The sequence below is a fragment of the Xenopus tropicalis genome, chromosome 7 (genome assembly GCF_000004195.4).
Source record: "Xenopus tropicalis strain Nigerian chromosome 7, UCB_Xtro_10.0, whole genome shotgun sequence".
NCBI lineage: Eukaryota > Metazoa > Chordata > Amphibia > Anura > Pipidae > Xenopus > Xenopus tropicalis.
The window spans coordinates 5,933,770-5,957,737 of NC_030683.2; the positions used below are offsets into that span (position 1 = coordinate 5,933,770).

A 23,968-nucleotide genomic window follows, 5' to 3' on the forward strand; every position below is an offset into this window, starting at 1 on the left:
CTGCTGTTGTCATTTCCACCTAAGGTCTCCATGTTGCCCTACTACTTTCCCTACTACTATCTCCTGAAAGCCTTTTTGTACTTCTGCACAAATGGAAGGTCACTGGTTAAAAGAATTCCATTCATAATGGGCAAATGGAAATCGAACTTATATTAATGGTTTAGGTAATTTTGTGCTTTTCGTTCCAAGTGGCTCCAATAATGGTAGAAGCCGATGGCAAGTGCCCTCTCCAACCTGCCCCTACCCAACCCCCCGTACATATGTTTGTACTATAGTTCTCATGTAAGATGCATTCTGTTCCATGCCCGTACCCAACTCTTCCCTCAATAGTAACATTCACATAACCTTGCGAGCAGCCCTGAATTCCCAGCTGAGGCCTCTCCTCCCGGGAAGATTGAGATCTCTTTGCATTTAATTACAGCATCTGTCAGAAAAGAGCACCCATCTAGTGCATAGTTGTTTCAAGATGTCTCAAGTGTTGGCCACCTGTAGCCGTCCGCGGCCCGGTTTTCTGGTGAATGACCTAATTGGGTGAAGTGCCAAAGGCCTCATCTGGCTGTGAGTTTGGCCTCCTTGACCCTGCGACCCTTTTCCATGTGCTCGTTTGGGAGTTATGAGAAAGAACCTATAATCTTTTGTCTCTGCCGGCACCGGGTGATGAACAACCTGTTCATCCAACTACTTTAGGGAAAGGGAAAACAAAAATAACTTGTAAAAACAACTCAGGTCGCTCAAAATTCCAGCATTTTGGGGAAGAAAGTGAGATACAGAATGATCGATTGCTCAGGTGAGGTTTCTGCCCCAGCAAATTGTTTATTTTCCCTTTGGCAGTATTTACTTATTCTTCTTTAACAAGCATCGCCAACTGGAGGCCCATGGGCCGGTGAAGCCAGGGGGGGTCTTTTGTGATGGCGGGGACTGGGTCAGACAGACTTCTTGGAGTACCGTTATTTATATGAAGCTTGTTGGTGGATGTTCGGAGTTGCTTGTCAACAATAAAATGGCCACAGGTTGGTTTGTAAGCACTGATATAAATTGTTATTGACATCTTGCCCCACCATATGTATTTTGCTCTACTATTATAGCTATTCTTATGGCTTCTTTGTACGACAGATTCTTATTATTATTATCTGGTCCTCAGAACATCTTGGTACAAAGGTCCAGTGCCAGAGGATCACTCAATAGGCCTTTGCCCTAGTGGTTCCTACCCAACTTAAGTCCTTTCTTATTTCATTCATAGGTCTACATGACCTTGATTACATTTAGCAATGTCTCCATCAAAGGGGGATGCTCTTGAGGTGAGATTCTCTGGTGGGCCCAACTTGAGTCCTTTCTTATTTCCTTCATAGGTCCTTTCTTATTTCCTTCATAGGTCCTTTCTTATTTCCTTCATAGGTCTACATGACCCTGATTACATTTAGCAATGTCTCCATCAAAGGGGAATGCCTTTGAGGTCAGGTTCTCAGGTGGGCCCAGTTTGAGTCCTTCTTATTTCCTTCATAGGTCTACATGACCTTGATCACATTTAGCAATGTCTCCATCAAAGGGTGATGCCTTTGAGGTCAGGTTCTCTGGTGGGCCTAACTTGAGTCCTTTCTTATTTCCTTCACAGGTCCTTTCTTATTTCCTTCATAGGTCCTTTCTTATTTCCTTCATAGATCCTTTCTAATTTCCTTCATAGGTCCTTTCTTATTTCCTTCATAGGTCCTTTCTAATTTCCTTCATAGGTCCTTTCTTATTTCCTTCATAGATCCTTTCTAATTTCCTTCATAGGTCCTTTCTTATTTCCTTCATAGATCCTTTCTAATTTCCTTCATAGGTCTACATGACCTTGATTACGTTTAGCAGTGTCTCCATCAAAGGGGGATGCCCTTGAGGTCAGGTTCAGTAGTGGGCCCTAGGAGTCCCAGTCCGACGCAGTGGTTATATTGGATTGTAGGCCCACTGCAAAGGGCAAGATAGACAACATTGCTATCATGTCTTTGAGGACAACCCCCGCCTGATCTTTTGCAGACCAACAAAAGAATACAAGTCCCCCTGAACACATTGTTTGGATTGGGTAATATGATTTTCTGTTCAAATAAAGCTTGGGAAATAGTAACTGAATAATAACCCTGTGGTAATTCGATTACCGCCTGATGTTTGTTTTGCTTGCGCGGCCTACAGTAAGTAATTCAGTCTAACGTTACCGGCTTCCAAGCTCATGTAATAATACACAGTGCCGCTCATTGATGTCCATTAAACATGGAGGTGGTGTGTATTTTCCCGACACGTTAATGGAGTCCCTCATTCCAGCGTTGGCGCACAGATGGGGCAGTCGTCCCTCCACGGTGTCTGCTTGTTTCTTCAGGGTAATTCAATTACCCACTTATGGCTCGCTGCTTGTGGGACGGGCAAATTCTTTGGTAAAATTCATTCTTTTTTTGAAATGTGTCTATAGGAAGAATTTCGGACTCCATTGGGATAATAACAAACCGACTGAGTTCATCATTTCTGCTCATGTCTTTACTATTGATGAATCTGATGGAGATGGAGCTACATGGGACCTTCATTTCATTGTGATACAGAGTGGCTACCTGGATGACCTGGCGTGAAAAGCCAATGTGTTTCTAATAACAAGAAGAATTTTTTACAGATATAATAGATATCTATTAGCTTCTAACTGATCTTCTAGGACAAATGGAATCCTACATTCATCAAATTTGCTCAGTGTTTATAAATGTATACGTGGGTTCATACATTGGACATACAGAGTAACATATAAAGCAACCAATAACCGATACAGGAGGGGAAGAGAGCCCTGCCCAAAAGAGCTTACACTCTACAAGGAGTAACATATAAAGCAATCAGTAACCGATACAGGAGGGGAAGAGAGCCCTGCCCAAAAGAGCTTACACTCTACAAGGAGTAACATATAAAGCAATCAGTAACCGATACAGGAGGGGAAGATAGCCCTGCCCAAAAGAGCTTACACTCTACAAGGAGTAACATATAAAGCAATCAGTAACCGATACAGGAGGGGAAGGGAGCCCTGCCCAAAAGAGCTTACACTCTACAAGGAGTAACATATAAAGCAATCAGTAACCGATACAAGAGATGAAGAGAGCCCTGCCCAAAAGAACTTACACTCTACAAGGAGTAACATATAAAGCAATCAGTAACCGATACAGGAGGGGAAGAGAGCCCTGCCCAAAAGAGCTTACAATCTACAAGGAGAAAGCGTTGAGACACAAGGTGTGGTAGATGCCATCAGAGTGTTCTAGGTCCAACCACTGAGTTATAGACTCTCTCTTTCTCCCCGTCAAAGCAGTCATTAGAGCCTGTTTGAGTAACCAACTACCTTCCACCACCCCTTGTAAGTGGCCATTAGAGTGGTCCTAGCTTGATAAAGAGTCAACTAGAGTGGTTTTAGTCAGACTCTCAAGAGTGTCTGCCCCTTACCTTGTAGAGTGTTTTAGTCCATCTCAGACTCCTCCTTAGAGTGTTCTGGTCCCACCCACTTCTTGAGTCACAGACTCTCTTCCTTCCCTTCCTAACGCCATCAGGGTATTTTACTCTAACCCACGTCTTGCGTCACATACTCTATTTCCTTCCCCCTATTAGCTCTCATTAGAGTGTTCCAGTCTAGATTTGTTTCCTTTGGCCTTTCCAAAAACCAAACAGGTTGATGACATTGAGGGGGAAAAGGCAGTGACATGGGGGGGGGGGGCAAATTGGTGGTATATGGGGGGTCATGGCTTTTGGGTGATGCAGTGATATCGTAGGTGAAAATTGGGTTGACTGCGTGTGTTGGACTCCCTGCCCCTCCCACTGTAAGCCGCCATCAGAGTATTGTTGTCCCACCCACATACTCCAGTAAACTTTTATAAGAGTTTTCCAGTCCAGCCCACTACTAATTTTCCTTGAATCCCACCTGTCTCCGGCCTTCCATATGCGCCAAAGAAGAGGCAGGTTCTAGGAGTCCCAGTTATGGTGTTCCTACTGGCTGAGAACAATGTCCTACTGTAGCTTCATATGGTGACCTTGCTGCAGGGGGAGTCAAGCCTGCAGATGGGACTTTTACCTCTGCTGAATGGTGAAACCAGTTCCAAACTGGAGACCCCCCCCAGTAAAATAACTGACATTCCTGCACATGCTGTTTATTTCTCTGGCTAATTAACTCCTTTCCCCTCTCTCAAGTACCAGAGTGTGGCTTCAAAGCTGAATGATGTGCTAGTCTGCCGAGGGAACAGTTGGCTTGTAGAGATATTGGCTATGTGTTAGATGTTTGTTTTCATTGGGTAGCGTTTTCATTCCCATATATACTGCTATAATCATTCATATATTAATTATAGAATCTCCCTGAACCAAAACTTAAGAATTTTGAAGCTGAGTTGCATCTTCTCCCTTAATATCGATATTTAGAAATCAAAACCAAAAGGGCTTTTAGCTCCATTATATAACAAATTGAACTCATTTGCACTGGAATTTGACTGGGACCCTCCCTGTAGATCTAGGGTTAACTGCAACCTTCCCTTTAGCATCTGAGATGACTGAACCCAACCATCACAGTTGGTCTCCAAACTTGATTTCCTTACCCACATGTTGGATCAACAATTACAATTGGATCATGATAGAAGCTTACAAACACTTGACAGACCAGTTGCCCCATAAATGAGCCCTACCAGAGTAGGCAGCTAATATTAGCCCCGTATGGTCATTGTTAGACCCTTCTTCTAGTGCTGGGGTCCTCAACTTTTTACTTATAAGCCACATTCAAAAGCATAAAGAAATGTTCCTGGGTACCAAAAGGGGCTTTTATTGGCTATTTGGTGGCTCAAATATGGACTGGCAGCCTACAGTGGGCTCTGTTAGGCAGAACATCTGTTTTTTATGCAACCAAAATTGCCTCCAAGCCAGGAATTAAAAAATAAGGACACGGGGAGCAACATCCAAGGGGTTGGAGAGCAACATGTTACCCCCCGAGCCACTGGTTGGGGATCATTTTTCTAGAGTCTTAATTTGCTTGGCCCTCATTTCAGACTTGTGGGTTCCACTTCACCTTTGGGTCCCACCTTAGGTCCTCATGCAACTGGACATATCATTGTTATCCTACCCTATTATATTTACAAGATGGGCCTCTCCTACTTATTGTTCTAAATCCAGAAGGTCACGATAGAAGCACCTATGTACTTTTGTATGGGTAATATATGGATGGCCAACATGTGTTTTGGTCATACACGTTACAATTACGATCGCTTGTACCCTCCACTAACGTTCAGAGGTAGAAACAATAGGAATTCCACCCCTATCTGACCATTCAGCCCTAAACACTTGCAGTGTCGGACTGGCCCACCAGGATACCAGGAAAACTCCTGGTGGGCCCAGGTGTCAGTGGGCCCTCCTGCTTCTGGCCTTTTGGCCTGTTTCATGGCCATTCCCTATTTCTAAATGGGAACAAGAGGAGAAATAGATGGAAGAATAGATGCTAGCATGTAAATAAAAGAGACTAGGAGAATAAAGAAGTTGGTGAGGAAAGGAGGAAAAATAGTTTGGAGAGTGGGCCTATGGTCTAAGGTTTTCTGGTGGCCCCTGGGGCCTTTGCTTGGGGGCCTTCAACGGCCGGCTGGCAGTCCACATGGGGCTACCAAATTGCCAATCACGGTCCTTATTTGGCACCCCCAAAGAACTTTTTTTTTCTGGTTGTATGGCTCGCCCAAACTTTTTACATCCGAGTGTGGCTTACGAGTAAAAAAGGTTGGGGATCCCTGATCTAGATGTTTCCAGGTACTCTTAAGGTGGCCATACACGGGCTGATTGTAGCTGCCGATATCGGTCTCTTGGAGCTTATCGGGCTGTGTAGGAGCAACGACTGGCCTGCCCCACCGATATCTGGCCTGGAACTGGGCAGATATCGATCGGGCCGGTTAAAAAATTCAGTCAAATCGGGGACCCCATCGGCTCGTTGATGTGGTCCCCGAACCAACTGCGCCCATTACAGTTGTTATAATTAGATCCTTTGGCCCCAGGGCCAAACAACCGAATTAGCCTAAGTTCCCCCGATATCGCCCACCCGTAGGTGGGGATATCGGGAGAAAATCCGCTCGCTTGGTGAGCAAATCTTTACATGTGTGGCCACCTTAAGGAACGCTGTGGTGGACCAACCAGTATAAAAGAGCAAATAATATCTAGTAAAGAAACAGCAGAGCTTATAGGTGCATTTTTGGCCTCCTGATTGGACGCCTCTTCGCTCAGAAAGGGGTAAGTTATGGAATCCCTTCAACAACTTTTGACCTAACTACAGTATTATGGCTTTGAGCATTCACAGGAAATTGTAGTTGAGAAACAGCTGGACACTCCAGCCATCATTGGCACTGGGGGCCCGGGGCTGCCCATTTATTAGTCAATTACGGCTAATATGTCTGTAGCTGAGGGCCACATGTACAATGGGGAAATGGATATCCATCAAAGAACATTTGTCATCCCCAGCACGTGCAGGACGCAGTTGTCCCATGTACGGGGGGTAGGGAACGAGCCTCCCACATTAGAGGTGATCAGCTTTCCGAGCCGCTCATTATAGCTGCCCTTGGGACATGGCCCTCCTCCCCGGAGCTGCCCTTGGGACGTGGCCCTCCTCCCCGGAGCTGAGTGAGTGCATGTTGGGAAGTCGCAGGTGCCTTCTCCCCCGGCCAGTCCCGTTACCCCCCTCGCTAATGGCTTCTATCTGATCTTTCCTCACCGCCGGGCACAGTTTAAGACCATTGATTAGTTGTTTGGGGTTGGGGAGAGCGTTCAAAGGCTGATGTGGATGTTTAAAGATTTCCGATATTCACACGAGATCGTCGACATGAATCCCCGTCATTCCCCACAGCCGCAAACGCCCATCAAAATGATTAAGGTCATTAAGGTTCCGCTACGTTCATCCTTTGATATGTAATACTTTCTCCATTCTCATTATCCTGTGACTTTCCTACGCTGCCGGAATGGAGGGATAAATTAGCACTCCCACGCCAGGCTGTGGCTAGTAACGGCATGCACTGGGCAAGCTCTTGGCCTCTGTCCATATGTTGCCAATAACAACACTCAGCGTATTATTTGCTTAGGGGAAAAAAAGTGTTTCCTGATGTTGCATTTTTTACAAGGAATGCACCAAATCCAGAATTGGCCAAAACCAGCAGATTTTGAATCATTTGGATTTGGGCAAGTCCCTATAGGGCACATTTATTCGAATTTAGATCTCAAGTCTAGTGATGAGCGAATCTGACTTTGATGGCGAAAATGTCGCTCGTCAAAAAAAAAATTCGCCTGCATCTATTCTTTTGTCACCCGCGGCTATTCTTTTGTCGCCAGCGGCTATTCTTTTGTTGCATGGCTATTCTTTTGTCGCCAGCGGCTATTCTTTTGTCGCGCGGCTATTCTTTTGTCGCCCGCAGCTATTCTTTTGTCACATGGCTATTCTTTTGTCGCCCAAGGCTATTCTTTTGTCGCCCAAGGCTATTCTTTTGTCGGCCGCTGCTATTCTTTTGTCACCCGCGGCTATTCTTTTGTCACCAGCGGCTATTTTTTTGTCGCCCGAGGCTATTCTTTTGTCGCCCGAGGCTATTCTTTTGTCATCCGAGGCTATTCTTTTGTCACCCGGGGCTATTCTTTTGTCGACAGCGGCTATTTTTTTGTCGCCCGCGGCTATTCTTTTGTCACATGGCTATTCTTTCGTCAATTTTTGGACGCTCAAACAATCCACCAATGGCGAAACGTGGAAATTCGCCGCAAATCCATGCCTGGCGAAACATTTCGCCCATCACTACTTAAGTCTTTTTGTAAACAATCAAAAAAAAAATACATTGGGAAATTTTTATTGCGGTCAGGTTTCGGAAAAAAACCCTCAAATTCAAATAGTAAAACTGCCTCCCCGTGGCGAGCCAATAGTATAAAGCCCTGAAGTCACGAGACTTGGCCGCTCTGGGCAACAGAACTTTACAATTTTACGCTCACAGACAAGGCAGATGTTTTTCTCATTTCCAATTAGCGTTTGGATTTGAGTCGATATTTAACTAAATCTTTTGTATGAGGACTCAGTATTAAAAAATGAAGGAAAGTCAGGGAATGGAGGGAGTTTACCGACTGGGCCGGACAACTACTGGCAAGGTGGCAACTCTATATAAAGGGCAATACTGACTGGTGGTGGGAAATGGGTCATTACATGGGAGAGGGGATGTTCGGGGGACTCCTGGCCATTGAGGTCAGGGGTAAATAAATAAAAAAGTTGTTTATACTTACCCTTTTTTGGCTCTAGGGCAGTGCTGTCCAATTTATTACATGTAGTGGGCCAATCATATCTCATATAGCATGCCGGAGGGGCGGGCTATATTAAAATGATGATGCCATACAGTCTATGGAGTCTGAGCAGATTAAGGGCCACATTCTGCCCGCCCTAGGGTGATAGTCCCCTTCAAGGGCCTTCACTTCTTTACTCAGAAGCAGAAATAGACACCAATGGGCCCCATGGGGGGAGGCCGGGGTGCAATCCCTCAGTAGTTAGTTAGTTAGTTTTTTTGCTGGGCACTCACAAGCAATAGCCCAGTTATACCCCCTTGCTGGGAGCTCACAAGCAATAGCCCAGTTATACCCCCTTGCTGGGCACTCACAAGCAATAGCCCAGTTATACCCCCTTGCTGGGCACTCACAAGCAATAACCCAGTTATACCCCCTTGCTGGGCACTCACAAGCAATAGCCCAGTTATACCCCCTTGCTGGGAGCTCACAAGCAATAGCCCAGTTATACCCCCTTGCTGGGCACTCACAAGCAATAGCCCAGTTATACCCCCTTGCTGGGCACTCACAAGCAATAGCCCAGTTATACCCCCTTGCTGGGCACTCACAAGCAATAGCCCAGTTATACCCCCTTGCTGGGAGCTCACAAGCAATAGCCCAGTTATACCCCCTTGCTGGGAGCTCACAAGCAATAGCCCAGTTATACCCCCTTGCTGGGCACTCACAAGCAATAGCCCAGTTATACCCCCTTGCTGGGCACTCACAAGCAATAGCCCAGTTATACCCCCTTGCTGGGCGCTCACAAGCAATAGCCCAGTTATACCCCCTTGCTGGGCACTCACAAGCAATAGCCCAGTTATACCCCCTTGCTGGGCGCTCACAAGCAATAGCCCAGTTATACCCCCTTGCTGGGCACTCACAAGCAATAGCCCAGTTATACCCCCTTGCTGGGCGCTCACAAGCAATAGCCCAGTTATACCCCCTTGCTGGGCACTCACAAGCAATAGCCCAGTTATACCCCTTGCTGGGCACTCACAAGCAATAGCCCAGTTATACCCCCTTGCTGGGCACTCACAAGCAATAGCCCAGTTATACCCCCTTGCAGGGAGCTCACAAGCAATAGCCCCGTTATACCCCCTTGCTGGGCACTCTCATGCAATAGCCCAGTTATACCCCCTTGCTGGGCACTCACAAGCAATAGCCCAGTTATACCCCCTTGCTGGGAGCTCACAATCAATAGCCCAGTTATACCCCCTTGCTGGGAGCTCACAAGCAATAGCCCAGTTATACCCCCTTGCTGGGCACTCACAAGCAATAGCCCAGTTATACCCCCTTGCTGGGAGCTCACAATCAATAGCCCAGTTATACCCCCTTGCTGGGAGCTCACAAGCAATAGCCCAGTTATACCCCCTTGCTGGGCACTCTCATGCAATAGCCCAGTTATACCCCCTTGCTGGGCACTCTCATGCAATAGCCCAGTTATACCCCCTTGCTGGGCACTCTCATGCATTAGCCCAGTTATACCCCCTGCCATTAGTATTATACACCCTATACACCCCGGTCTCTATACCCCCCTCCCTGCCCTATGCAGCTATTCTAATCTCTCACTGTACAACTGATCTACAAATGAGAGCGCAGCGGGGGCAGATGTGGGTCTTCGAGGGGCTGCAACACATTAAACTGCCTGGAACGGCACAGAACGTCTCTGGATGAGGAGGGAAGGGCCATGGATTCTGCTGACTTACTGCTTTCTCTGATCAGATACAGACTGTCAGTGGCTTTGCTTGTAAACAGGACGGGCAATTACCTGCCTGACAACTCTGTGTTGCCTAATGGGATTGGGCAGGAGGGATGTCTGGGGTTTCTCAGGGCTCATAACATGAATGGGGAAATATCTATAGTGTCGGTTATTTCTGCCACTAAACACGAATAGGAAGCCAGTTTCACTTCCTGACCCACAGAACATCAGAGGAGCTGATAAAACTAATTACCAGCCCACTGAGAGGCCCCCGATAATGAGCAGCTCAAGGCTTGCTGGCAGGAAGACAGATCAGGGGGCTGCAGGGATCTGCTCCCTCAGGCAGCTCATTGGAATGAATTATGACATTATTCCCAGGATATGTGAGACCTCATTGGTTTAAATAATCGGTCGCTATAATGTTTAAAAAAATGTTTTTCTTTTTCTCAAAATGTTTATTTTCTGAACTTTTTCAGATTCCTGATAAGTCCCAGAATGGAAGATCAAAGACCCCCAGGCTGATGGCCAAAGGTAACCTGTTGTCCCCGCGGGGGCTGGAGTTAGAGAATGGGGGGGGGGGGGCTGGCAAGGGGTTCAGGCACTGCTACTGTATATCTACAGAAATATCTACTGAGTATGAGTTTGAGCATTGTCTCCCTTCATTTACTCTACGGTACTACTTCATGGAATAATCCAGCCTCTAGCTTTATACACAGGTACTGTATAATGGTACAGGTATAGGACCTGTTATCCAGAATGCTCAGGGCCAAGGCTATTCCAGATAAGGGGTCTTTCCGTAATTTGGATCTCCTACCTTAAGTCTACTAAAAAATCAATAAAACATTAATTAAACCCAATAGGCTTGTTTTGCATCCAGTAAAGATTATTTACAGTATATCTTAGTTGGGATCAAGTACAGGTACTGTTTTATTATTACAGAGAAAAGGGAATCATTTAACCATTAAATAAACCCAATAGGGCTGTTCTGCCCCCAATAAGGGGTAATTATATCTTAGTTGGGATCAAGTACAGGTACTGTTTTATTATTACAGAGAAAAGGGAATCATTTAACCATTAAATAAACCCAATAGGGCTGTTCTGCCCCAATAAGGGGTAATTATATCTTAGTTGGGATCAAGTACAGGTACTGTTTTATTATTACAGAGAAAAGGGAATCATTTAACCATTAAATAAACCCAATAGGGCTGTTCTGCCCCAATAAGGGGTAATTATATCTTAGTTGGGATCAAGTACAGGTACTGTTTTATTATTACAGAGAAAAGGGAATCATTTAACCATTAAATAAACCCAATAGGGCTGTTCTGCCCCCAATAAGGGGTAATTATATCTTAGTTTGGGATCAAGTACAGGTACTGTTTTATTATTACAGAGAAAAGGGAATCATTTAACCATTAAATAAACCCAATAGGGCTGTTCTGCCCCAATAAGGGGTAATTATATCTTAGTTGGGATCAAGTACAGGTACTGTTTTATTATTACAGAGAAAAGGGAATCATTTAACCATTAAATAAACCCAATAGGGCTGTTCTGCCCCAATAAGGATTATTTATATCTTAGTTGGGATCAAGTACAGGTACTGTTTTATTATTACAGAGAAAAGGGAATCAGTTTTACAATTCTGAATTATTTGATTAAAATGGAGTCTATGGAAGATGGGCTTTCCATAATTTGGAGCTTTCTGGACAACGGGTTTTCTTTTCGGGTAAGGGATCCTATACCTGTATTATCCAGTCCTCTAGCTTTATACACAGGTATAATGGTATTATCCATCCCCCCCCCCCTCAGTTGACATGGCACATCCTATTTATGAATGGCAGGTGTCACTCTGCAGCAGGGGTCAAATCTCGAACATAATTGCCCTCAACGACTTTAATCTCCCTAAAAAAAGAAAATGACCCAGAGAAAGTCCTGGGAGAATATTCTTTTCCAAATTGCCAGACTTGTCAGATATCAAAGCAAAAGTTTCAGCTGTGAAATCGGAAACAAAAGGAACTGGCAGACGTGTGACAAGGAGCAGCTTTAATGAGACGGGTCAGGGAGCCGGGGACTCGGATACACGTTATACACTGTCTGCAATGAGCTAATAAACTCTTCATAAACTTCCCACCCCCAGCCTGCTGCAGCCCCCACTGCTACCCAGCCCGCCCTCCCATACAACTGACTGTTGGAAGGGTTACTGCCTGCCCTGCTCTCATTTCCCTACAGAAATAGGGGTTGGTAGCACTAGGTAGGTACCTAATATATAGGGGCAGAGACAGGGGAAAGTGTTGGAAGGGTTACTGCCTGCCCTGCTCTCATTTCCCTACAGAAATAGGGGTTGGTAGCACTAGGTAGGTACCTAATATATAGGGGCAGAGACAGGGGAAAGTGTTGGGAGGGTTACTGTCTGCCCTGCTCTCATTTCCCTACAGAAATAGGGGTTGGTAGCACTAGGTAGGTACCTAATATATAGGGGCAGAGACAGGGGAAAGTGTTGGAGGGGTTACTGCCTGCCCTGCTCTCATTTCCCTACAGAAATAGGGGTTGGTAGCACTAGGTAGGTACCTAATATATAGGGGCAGAGACAGGGGAAAGTGTTGGAAGGGTTACTGCCTGCCCTGCTCTCATTTCCCTACAGAAATAGGGGTTGGTAGCACTAGGTAGGTACCTAATATATAGGGGCAGAGACAGGGGAAAGTGTTGGAAGGGTTACTGCCTGCCCTGCTCTCATTTCCCTACAGAAATAGGGGTTGGTAGCACTAGGTAGGTACCTAATATATAGGGGCAGAGACAGGGGAAAGTGTTGGAAGGGTTACTGCCTGCCCTGCTCTCATTTCCCTACAGAAATAGGGGTTGGTAGCACTAGGTAGGTACCTAATATATAGGGGCAGAGACAGGGGAAAGTGTTGGGAGGGTTACTGTCTGCCCTGCTCTCATTTCCCTACAGAAATAGGGGTTGGTAGCACTAGGTAGGTACCTAATATATAGGGGCAGAGACAGGGGAAAGTGTTGGAGGGGTTACTGCCTGCCCTGCTCTCATTTCCCTACAGAAATAGGGGTTGGTAGCACTAGGTAGGTACCTAATATATAGGGGCAGAGACAGGGGAAAGTGTTGGAAGGGTTACTGCCTGCCCTGCTCTCATTTCCCTACAGAAATAGGGGTTGGTAGCACTAGGTAGGTACCTAATATATAGGGGCAGAGACAGGGGAAAGTGTTGGAAGGGTTACTGCCTGCCCTGCTCTCATTTCCCTACAGAAATAGGGGTTGGTAGCACTAGGTAGGTACCTAATATATAGGGGCAGAGACAGGGGAAAGTGTTGGAAGGGTTACTGCCTGCCCTGCTCTCATTTCCCTACAGAAATAGGGGTTGGTAGCACTAGGTAGGTACCTAATATATAGGGGCAGAGACAGGGGAAAGTGTTGGAAGGGTTACTGCCTGCCCTGCTCTCATTTCCCTACAGAAATAGGGGTTGGTAGCACTAGGTAGGTACCTAATATATAGGGGCAGAGACAGGGGAAAGTGTTGGAGGGGTTACTGCCTGCCCTGCTCTCATTTCCCTACAGAAATAGGGGTTGGTAGCACTAGGTAGGTACCTAATATATAGGGGCAGAGACAGGGGAAAGTGTTGGAAGGGTTACTGCCTGCCCTGCTCTCATTTCCCTACAGATATAGGGGTTGGTAGCACTAGGTAGGTACCTAATATATAGGGGCAGAGACAGGGGAAAGTGTTGGAAGGGTTACTGTCTGCCCTGCTCTTATATTTTCGATTATAGCACCAAATGTTTTAGGAAAACAAATCCCTAGCCATTCATTCATCTCCCAGCATTCCCAGGGCCCTAAATGTGAAACTCCACCCCCCTTTGGTAGTTCCACGCTAGAGCCGGGGGCCCTCAGGCTAAGATATACATTCTCTCTGTACAACTTGTAACTGTCACACATGTTTCCAAACATCCCCGTGCAGCTTAATAATGTGTGCTGTTATTTCAGCTGGGTAAGTAAGGTGTTGTATAACTACATCTTCCAGCTCTCGGGGGGGGGGGGCTAAGACTGAACAATGGCCCGGTTGTGGGTTGCCGTTTGTGCTCAGGACGTTTTGTAACACAAAATCTATTTTGTAAACCCGAATGTCACGCAATGGGTTCTGTGCTATGATAAAGCTTATGACTAAGCGTTGAAAGACGCGAAACGCGTCAGGACCAATGTTTCTTAACCACTTCCATTGGCTTTTGGAGAAATGAGCCCCCCGAGTTCCTCTCTGATTCCATATCCAGGTTTTGGTGCGGGGCCCACTGAGCGCTTTCCCACATCTGGGCAGCGGGGCAGGGGCAGGGGGGGCAATGCTGATTCACCTGCTGTACCCTCAGGCTTCTAGTGGGAAAAAAAAAAACAGGAAATGAATAATTAGGGAATACTTAACCCCTTGGCTTCTCTGTTATGCTGGATAGATCTGTAGAGCTTTGAAAGGAAGCCTATTAATCCACTGCTACCCTCTTCATCCTCAGCTTCACTCTCAGGGTGGGGGGCAGGGAAAACACACGGTATAAAATGCCGGCTCTTTGTACCCGGGGGGGTGGGTCACCGGGGTAGAGAAAATAGAACTTGTCAGTTGTGGAACTTTATTTCTATTTAGATTGTAAGCTTTGTGGGCAGGGATTCACTGGGGGTTATGGGGCAGGGACTGATGGGAATGTGATAGGGACCTTAGATTGTAAGCTCACTGGGGCAGGGGCTGATGGGAATGTGATAGGGACCTTAGATTGTAAGCTCACTGGGGCAGGGGCTGATGGCAATGGGATAGGGACCTTAGATTGTAAGCTCACTGGGGCAGGGGCTGATGAGAATGTGATAGGGACCTTAGATTGTAAGCTTACTGGGGCAGGGACTGATGGGAATGTGATAGAGACCTTAGATTGTAAGCTCACTGGGGCAGGGGACTGATGGGAATGGGATAGGGACCTTAGATTGTAAGCTCACTGGGGGCAGGGGCTGATGAGAATGTGATAGGGACCTTAGATTGTAAGCTCCACTGGGGCAGGGACTGATGGGAATGGGATAGGGACCTTAGATTGTAAGCTCACTGGGGCAGGGACTGATGGGAATGGGATAGGGACCTTAGATTGTAAGCTCCACTGGGGCAGGGACTGATGGGAATGGGATAGGGACCTTAGATTGTAAGCTCACTGGGGCAGGGACTGATGGGAATGTGATAGGGACCTTAGATTGTAAGCTCACTGGGGCAGGGACTGATGGGAATGGGATAGCGACCTTAGATTGTAAGCTCCACTGGGGCAGGGACTGATGAGAATGTGATAGGGACCTTAGATTGTAAGCTCACTGGGGCAGGGGCTGATGAGAATGTGATAGGGACCTTAGATTGTAAGCTCACTGGGGGCAGGGGCTGATGGGAATGGGATAGGGACCTTAGATTGTAAGCTCACTGGGGCAGGGACTGATGGGAATGTGATAGGGACCTTAGATTGTAAGCTCACTGGGGCAGGGACTGATGGGAATGGGATAGGGACCTTAGATTGTAAGCTCACTGGGGCAGGGGCTGATGGGAATGGGATAGCGACCTTAGATTGTAAGCTCACTGGGGCAGGGGCTGATGGGAATGGGATAGGGGCCTTAGATTGTAAGCTCACTGGGGAGGGACTGATGGGAATGGGATAGGGACCTTAGATTGTAAGCTCCACTGGGGCAGGGGCTGATGGGAATGGGATAGGGACCTTAGATTGTAAGCTCCACTGGGGCAGGGACTGATGGGAATGGGATAGGGACCTTAGATTGTAAGCTCACTGGGGCAGGGACTGATGGGAATGTGATAGGGACCTTAGATTGTAAGCTCACTGGGGCAGGGACTGATGGGAATGGGATAGGGCCCTTAGATTGTAAGCTCACTGGGGCAGGGACTGATGGGAATGGGATAGGGCCCTTAGATTGTAAGCTCACTGGGCAGGGGCTGATGGGAATGGGATAGGGACCTTAGATTGTAAGCCTCACTGGGGCAAGGACTTATGGGAATGTGATAGGGACCTTAGATTGTAAGCTCACTGGGGCAAGGACTTATGGGAATGTGATAGGGACCTTAGATTGTAAGCTCACTGGGGCAGGGGACTGATGGGAATGTGATAGGGACCTTAGATTGTAAGCTCACTGGGGCAGGGACTTATGGGAATGTGATAGGGACCTTAGATTGTAAGCTCACTGGGGCAGGGGCTGATGGGAATGGGATAGGGACCTTAGATTGTAAGCTCACTGGGGCAGGGACTGATGGGAATGTGATAGGGGCCTTAGATTGTAAGCTCACTGGGGCAGGGGCTGATGGAATGGGATAGGGACCTTAGATTGTAAGCTCACTGGGGCAGGGACTCATGGAATGTGATAGGGACCTTAGATTGTAAGCTCACTGGGGCAGGGGCTGATGGGAATGGGATAGGGACCTTAGATTGTAAGCTCACTGGGGCAGGGGAACTGATGGGAATGGGATAGGGGCCTTAGATTGTAAGCTCACTGGGGCAGGGACTGATGGGAATGTGATAGGGGCCTTAGATTTGTAAGCTCACTGGGCAGGGGCTGATGGGAATGTGATAGGGGCCTTAGATTGGTTAGCTCACTGGGGCAGGGACTCATGGGAATGTGATAGGGACCTTAGATTGTAAGCTCACTGGGGCAGGGGCTGATGGGAATGTGATAGGGACCTTAGATTGTAAGCTCACTGGGGCAGGGCTGATGGGAATGTGATAGGGATCTTAGATTGTAAGCTCACTGGGGCAGGGCTGATGGGATGTGATAGGGACCTTAGATTGTAAGCTCACTGGGGCAGGGCTGATGGGAATGTGATAGGGACCTTAGATTGTAAGCTCACTGGGGCAGGGACTGATGGGAATGGGATAGGGACCTTTAGATTGTAAGCTCACTGGGGCAGGGGCTGATGGGAAGTGATAGGGACCTTAGATTGTAAGCTCACTGGGGCAGGGACTGATGGGAATGTGATAGGGACCTTAGATTGTAAGCTCACTGGGGCAGGGACTGATGGAATGGGATAGGGACCTTAGATTGTTCAGCTCACTGGGGCAGCGGGATGATGGGAATGGGATTAGGCGACCTTTTTAGATTGTACGCTCACTGGGGCAGGGCACTGGATGGGAAATGTGGATAGGGACCTTAGCATTGTACAGGCTCCTGGGGCAAGGGACTGATGGGGAATGTGATAGGGACCTTAGATTGTAGGCTTCACTGGGGCAGGGGCTTGATGGGAATGTGATAGGGACCTTAGATTTGGTAGCTCACTGGGGCAGGGACTGATTGGGAATGTGATAGGGACCTTAGATTGTAAGCTCACTGGGGCAGGGACTGAAATGGGAATGGGATAGGGACCTTAGATTGTAAGCTCACTGGGGCAGGGACTGATGGGAATGTGATAGGGACCTTAGATTGTAAGCTCACTGGGGAATCCATGGGCCTGTCCCTATAGCCCCTGGGGCAGTGAGCAGACAGTATAAGAGTATATATATATACTGTATACAGTACATACTGTGTATAACACACGGTATAAAATGGCGGCTCTTTGTACCCGGGGGGGGGGGGGGTCACCGGGGTAGAGAAAATAGAACTTGTCAGTTGTGGAACTTTATTTCTGTTTAGATTGTAAGCTTTGTGGGCAGGGATTCACTGGGGGTTATGCATTATTTTAGTATAGTCCCACTAGGGGGCACAATAGTATATTAGACTACAGCAGCCCCAATTAAATGGGCTTGTCTCAGTAGCCAACTATGCCCCCACAAACCCCGCCCACTTTACTCTTTACCCCACCCCCTTTGGATCTACAAATCAGAACTGTCCTTCCTAATGAGAGACAGTAGCCCAGTAACAATTCTAGGTCTCTGTGCGGGTTACATTATTGGACCCCTATGTGGAGTAACTAAAAAAAAACTGGTTGCCGGGGTCAGTGACCCCCATTTGAAGAAAGAGTTAGAAGAAAAGGGCAAATAGATCAAACACTGTAAGAAATAAATAATGAAGACCAATTGAAAAGTTACTTAGAATAGGCAGTTTTTACTAAAGGTAAATCACCCCTTTAATCTCCTGGTTTCCCAGCATGCTCAGTGTGCCTATAATGGCGGCCATGCTTGCTCTATAGCGCCCCCCAGAAGAAATGCGTTGTATAAATGATTCCCCTTTACTTTATTAAACAAATGTATAAGTATAAGACCCACCTGGTACCACCCAGCCAGGCCCAAGAACAAGGGGCGTGTTTACCAAATATCCCCGGTGATGTTGCCCATAGCAACCAATTAGCCATTAGATTTGTAAGAAAACAAAGGCAAAACTTTGACTGGTTGCTATGGGCAACATCACCGGTGATAATTATCCCCAGTGTTAGAAAAACAACTCCCCCCCCAGGCCTCTTTCTCATTACCGAGCCTTCTGGGTAAAACCTCACAGCATTCTGGGAAAACCAAATGATTCTGATTAGTAAATCCTTCCTTATTAAATACGCTTTGCACAGTCGAGCCGCCGTCTCCGTCGGTAACGCTGGGGGGGGGAGTATTTCCTCGGCTGCAATCTCCTATCTCGGGGTATATATATATTTCCTAGAAGTCCATTACAATCTCATCAGAAGCTTTGTGTAGAGATCAGGCCCCTGCGGAGCTGACACTCACATCCCGTGTTTGCTCTGCGCCGAGCTCCGTATAAAGCTCTGCCCCCCCAGGGAACCCCCACTGATAGACTCGCTCCCATAACTCCGGGAACAGCGGCAGGGCCTCACCTTACATGGAGGGGGCACGGGGGAGCCGGGGTGTGGGGGTCTCTAGGGAGAGGGCCCCCCCCAGCTTGCTCAGCAATGCAGCACAGGGGGTTAATAATGAGATAATAAGGTGCAGCTCTCAGGCAAACAGCTCCGCACTCTCCCCGACAGGCAGCGCTCACGTATAGTATAGTGTGTATATATATATACTGTAATACTGAGTCTGCTCGCTGACCCAGGGGCTATAGGGACAGGCCAATGGGCTCCCCAGTGAGCTTACAATCTAAGGTCCCTATCATATTCCCATCAGCCCCTGCCCCAGTGAGCTTACAATCTAAGGTCCCTATCACATTCCCATCAGTCCCTGCCCCAGTGAGCTTACAATCTAAGGTCCCTATCCCATTCCCATCAGCCCCTGCCCCAGTGAGCTTACAATCTAAGGCCCCTATCCCATTCCCATCAGTCCCTGCCCCAGTGAGCTTACAATCTAAGGCCCCTATCCCATTCCCATCAGCCCCTGCCCCAGTGAGCTTACAATCTAAGGCCCCTATCCCATTCCCATCAGCCCCTGCCCCAGTGAGCTTACAATCTAAGGGCCCTATCATATTCCCATCAGTCCCTGCCCCAGTGAGCTTACAATCTAAGGTCCCTATCACATTCCCATCAGCCCCTGCCCCAGTGAGCTTACACTCTAAGGTCCCTATCACATTCCCATCAGTCCCTGCCCCAGTGAGCTTACAATCTAAGGGCCCTATCCCATTCCCATCAGCCCCTGCCCCAGTGAGCTTACACTCTAAGGTCCCTATCACATTCCCATCAGTCCCTGCCCCAGTGAGCTTACAATCTAAGGTCCCTATCCCATTCCCATCAGCCCCTGCCCCAGTGAGCTTACAATCTAAGGGCCCTATCCCATTCCCATCAGTCCCTGCCCCAGTGAGCTTACAATCTAAGGTCCCTATCCCATTCCCACCAGTCCCTGCCCCAGTGAGCTTACAATCTAAGGTCCCTATCCCATTCCCATCAGTCCCTGCCCCAGTGAGCTTACAATCTAAGGTCCCTATCACATTCCCATCAGTCCCTGCCCCAGTGAGCTTACAATCTAAGGTCCCTATCCCATTCCCATCAGTCCCTGCCCCAGTGAGCTTACAATCTAAGGTCCCTATTACAATTACACAGAATAAGGTCAGTTTTATTAGTAGCCAATTAACCTGCCTGTATCTGGCACATATCTCTATGTATCTGTTGCCCATAAACTTGCAGCCAATCTTTCTAGAAATGTCTTTATATTTTTAAAATTCATAAAACCTCATTGTCACTAAACCCCCCCGGGTTCCGCAATAAGTACCAACGCTGCCGTATCTGGCACGACAAAGGGCGATAAACGCAGGCGGTTTCCCTTCCGGTAAGAGTTCTGGGGGGGGGGGGATCCTACCTAGCGACAGTTGTTAGATAACAGTGAATGGGAAGATGTTTTATGGAGGTGAATACGATGACACGATTTGCCGGCTTCTCCGCCGAGTGGTTTTTATTTAAACTTGTCAGATAATATTTGATGGGAAATGTAGGGCCGGCTGCAACGCATAAATTACCCCGCGCGCAAAGAATCGCACGAATCAGGGAGGAGATTACGCGGCGAGATCAAAGATTCCGAGCAGGATTTATCTCCACCGAAGCCGTTATCCCATTTCACTCGGCTTTTTGGGGGGCTAATAAGCACCAGCTTTTCCCCGCGCCGCTCGGCGCTCGCCAGGAGTCGTTAACACTTTACTGCGGCCGGGAAAATAGACTCGCCCGCGCCGGGAGCTGCATCTAATAGCAGATATATATCACTGCGCTTCTGTCACTGTAGGTAATAAGCATCACTTACATGAACCTCACAGGGGTTTTAGTTTTATTTCATGGAAAAGAAATTGTTCCTGCTCCGTTTTATGACTAAATTCAGCCCCCTAATGTTTAAAGGGGCACTACCTTCTAAATATAAATCTTTAGCTATCTGATCCCCCCCCCCCCCCCCCCCCCCCCCCCCATTGTAAGCAGCAGTCCTGCCCTGCTTTATGGCTGAGATTCTAGCTATCTGTATAACAGAGCATTCTGTCACAGTGGCACAGATCCTATCTGATCCCCCCCATTGTAAGCAGCAGTCCTACCCTGCTTTATGGCTGAGATTCTAGCTATCTGTATAACAGAGCATTCTGTCACAGTGGCACAGATCCTATCTGATCCCCCCATTGTAAGCAGCAGTCCTGCCCTGCTTTATGGCTGAGATTCTAGCTATCTGTATAACAGAGCATTCTGTCACAGTGGCACAGATCCTATCTGATCCCCCCATTGTAAGCAACAGTCCTGCCCTGCTTATGGCTGAGATTCTAGCTATCTGTATAACAGAGCATTCTGTCACAGTGGCACAGATCCTATCTGATCCCCCCCATTGTAAGCAGCAGTCCTGCCCTGCTTTATGGCTGAGATTCTAGCTATCTGTATAACAGAGCATTCTGTCACAGTGGCACAGATCCTATCTGATCCCCCCATTGTAAGCAGCAGTCCTGCCCTGCTTTATGGCTGAGATTCTAGCTATCTGTATAACAGAGCATTCTGTCACAGTGGCACAGATCCTATCTGATCCCCCCCATTGTAAGCAGCAGTCCTGCCCTGCTTTATGGCTGAGATTCTAGCTATCTGTATAACAGAGCATTCTGTCACAGTGGCACAGATCCTATCTGATCCCCCCCATTGTAAGCAGCAGTCCTGCCCTGCTTTATGGCTGAGATTCTAGCTATCTGTATAACAGAGCATTCTGTCACAGTGGCACAGATTCCTATCTGATCCCCCCATTGTAAGCAGCAGTCCTGCCCTGCTTTATGGCTGAGATTCTAGTTATCTGTATAACAGAGCATTCTGTCACAGTGGCACAGATCCTATCTGATCCCCCCATTGTAAGCAGCAGTCCTGCCCTGCTTTATGGCTGAGATTCTAGCTATCTATATAACAGAGCATTCTGTCACAGTGGCACAGATCCTATCTGATCCCCCCATTGTAAGCAGCAGTCCTGCCCTGCTTTATGGCTGAGATTCTAGCTATCTGTATAACAGAGCATTCTGTCACAGTGGCACAGATCCTATCTGATCCCCCCCATTGTAAGCAGCAGTCCTGTCCTGCTTTATGGCTGAGATTCTAGCTATCTGTATAACAGAGCATTCTGTCACAGTGGCACAGATCCTATCTGATCCCCCCCATTGTAAGCAGCAGTCCTGCCCTGCTTTATGGCTGAGATTCTAGCTATCTGTATAACAGATCATTCTGTCACAGTGGCACAGATCCTATCTGATCCCCCCCCCCCCCCCCCCCCATTGTAAGCAGCAGTCCTGCCCTGCTTTATGGCTGAGATTCTAGCTATCTGTATAACAGAGCATTCTGTCACAGTGGCACAGATCCTATCTGCCCCCCCCCCCCCCCATTGTAAGCAGCAGTCCTGCCCTGCTTTATGGCTGAGATTCTCTGCTGTCTGATAAAGAGTTTCTGCCTGATCCTTTGGGGGATTCTCTTCACTTTGCAACTTCTTTCTATCTGACAATTTTGGCTAATGTGCGCCTGCTTTATGTACGCTCACTTGGTTTTATTGTAGCGCATTACATGGGAAATTTATTGCCTTTATGAACAAACAAATCATCTTCCCCATCTCGTATTTTTCTGGACGTGCGTGGGAGACTCGCAGGTTATGGAATGACGACTGAATGGAAAAATGTCATTTCCCACAATGCTGAAAACTGACACATATCCTCAGTTCACCTGCAGCACAGAACTGACACTCAAGTACTTGTGACAAATTATATTGTTATATTCATGTCCCAAGTGTAACCCCATTATTTTCCTCCTTATAATGCACAGTCTAATGCCGAGCTCATAACAACTCACCCCAAATCCCCCCCTAACTGGCCTTCAGGCTGGGCCCCCTTAGCCCATAACAAGGTTACAGATATATAGAAACATTGGGGTAACAGTCACCCCGCTATAGTTCCAGGGGTACCCAGGGCACAAATAAGCACTCACCCCAAATCCCCCCCTAACTGGCCTTCAGGCTGGGCCCCCTTAGCCCATAACAAGGTTACAGATATATAGAAACATTGGGGTAACAGTCACCCCGCTATAGTTCCAGGGGTACCCGGGGCACAAATAAGCACTCACCCCAAATCCCCCCTAACTGGCCTTCAGGCTGGGCCCCCTTAGCCCATAACAAGGTTACAGATATATAGAAACATTGGGGTAACAGTCACCCCACTATAGTTCCAGGGGTACCCAGGGCACAAATAAGCACCCCAAATCCCCCCCTAACTGGCCTTCAGGCTGGGCCCCCTTAGCCCATAACAAGGTTACAGATATATAGAAACATTGGGGTAACAGTCACCCCGCTATAGTTCCAGGGGTACCCAGGGCACAAATAAGCACTCACCCCAAATCCCCCCCTAACTGGCCTTCAGGCTGGCCCCCTTAGCCCATAACAAGGTTACAGATATATAGAAACATTGGGGTAACAGTCACCCCACTATAGTTCCAGGGGTACCCAGGGCACAAATAAGCACCCCAAATCCCCCCCTAACTGGCCTTCAGGCTGGGCCCCCTTAAGCCCATAACAAGGTTACAGATATATAGAAACATTGGGGTAACAGTCACCCCGCTATAGTTCCAGGGGTACCCAGGGCACAAATAAGCACTCACCCCAAATCCCCCCTAACTGGCCTTCAGGCTGGGCCCCCTTAGCCCATAACAAGGTTACAGATATATAGAAACATTGGGGTAACAGTCACCCCACTATAGTTCCAGGGGTACCCTAGGGCACAAATAAGCACCCCAAATCCCCCCCTAACTGGCCTTCAGGCTGGGCCCCCTTAGCCCATAACAAGGTTACAGATATATAGAAACATTGGGGTAACAGTCACCCCACTATAGTTCCAGGGGTACCCAGGGCACAAATAAGCACTCACCCCAAATCCCCCCCTAACTGGCCTTCAGGCTGGGCCCCCTTAGCCCATAACAAGGTTACAGATATATAGAAACATTGGGGTAACAGTCACCCCACTATAGTTCCAGGGGTACCCAGAGCACAAATAAGCACTCACCCCAAATCCCCCCCCTAACTGGCCTTCAGGCTGGGCCCCCTTAGCCCATAACAAGGTTACAGATATATAGAAACATTGGGGTAACAGTCACCCTGCTATAGTTCCAGGGGTACCC

At 47.7% G+C, this 23,968-nt stretch overlaps 1 protein-coding gene across 2 annotated transcripts in view; it reads left to right on the plus strand.

The window, feature by feature from the left end:
- LOC101730242 overlaps positions 1–23,968 on the plus strand; it is a 107,758-nt gene that overhangs the window by 55,954 nt on the left and 27,836 nt on the right. For both annotated transcript variants that reach the window (XM_031906238.1, XM_018089891.2), the window contains exon 12: positions 10,465–10,519. In XM_031906238.1, coding sequence (XP_031762098.1) covers positions 10,465–10,519 — 55 coding nt within the window. The remainder of the gene's footprint in view (positions 1–10,464; positions 10,520–23,968) is intronic.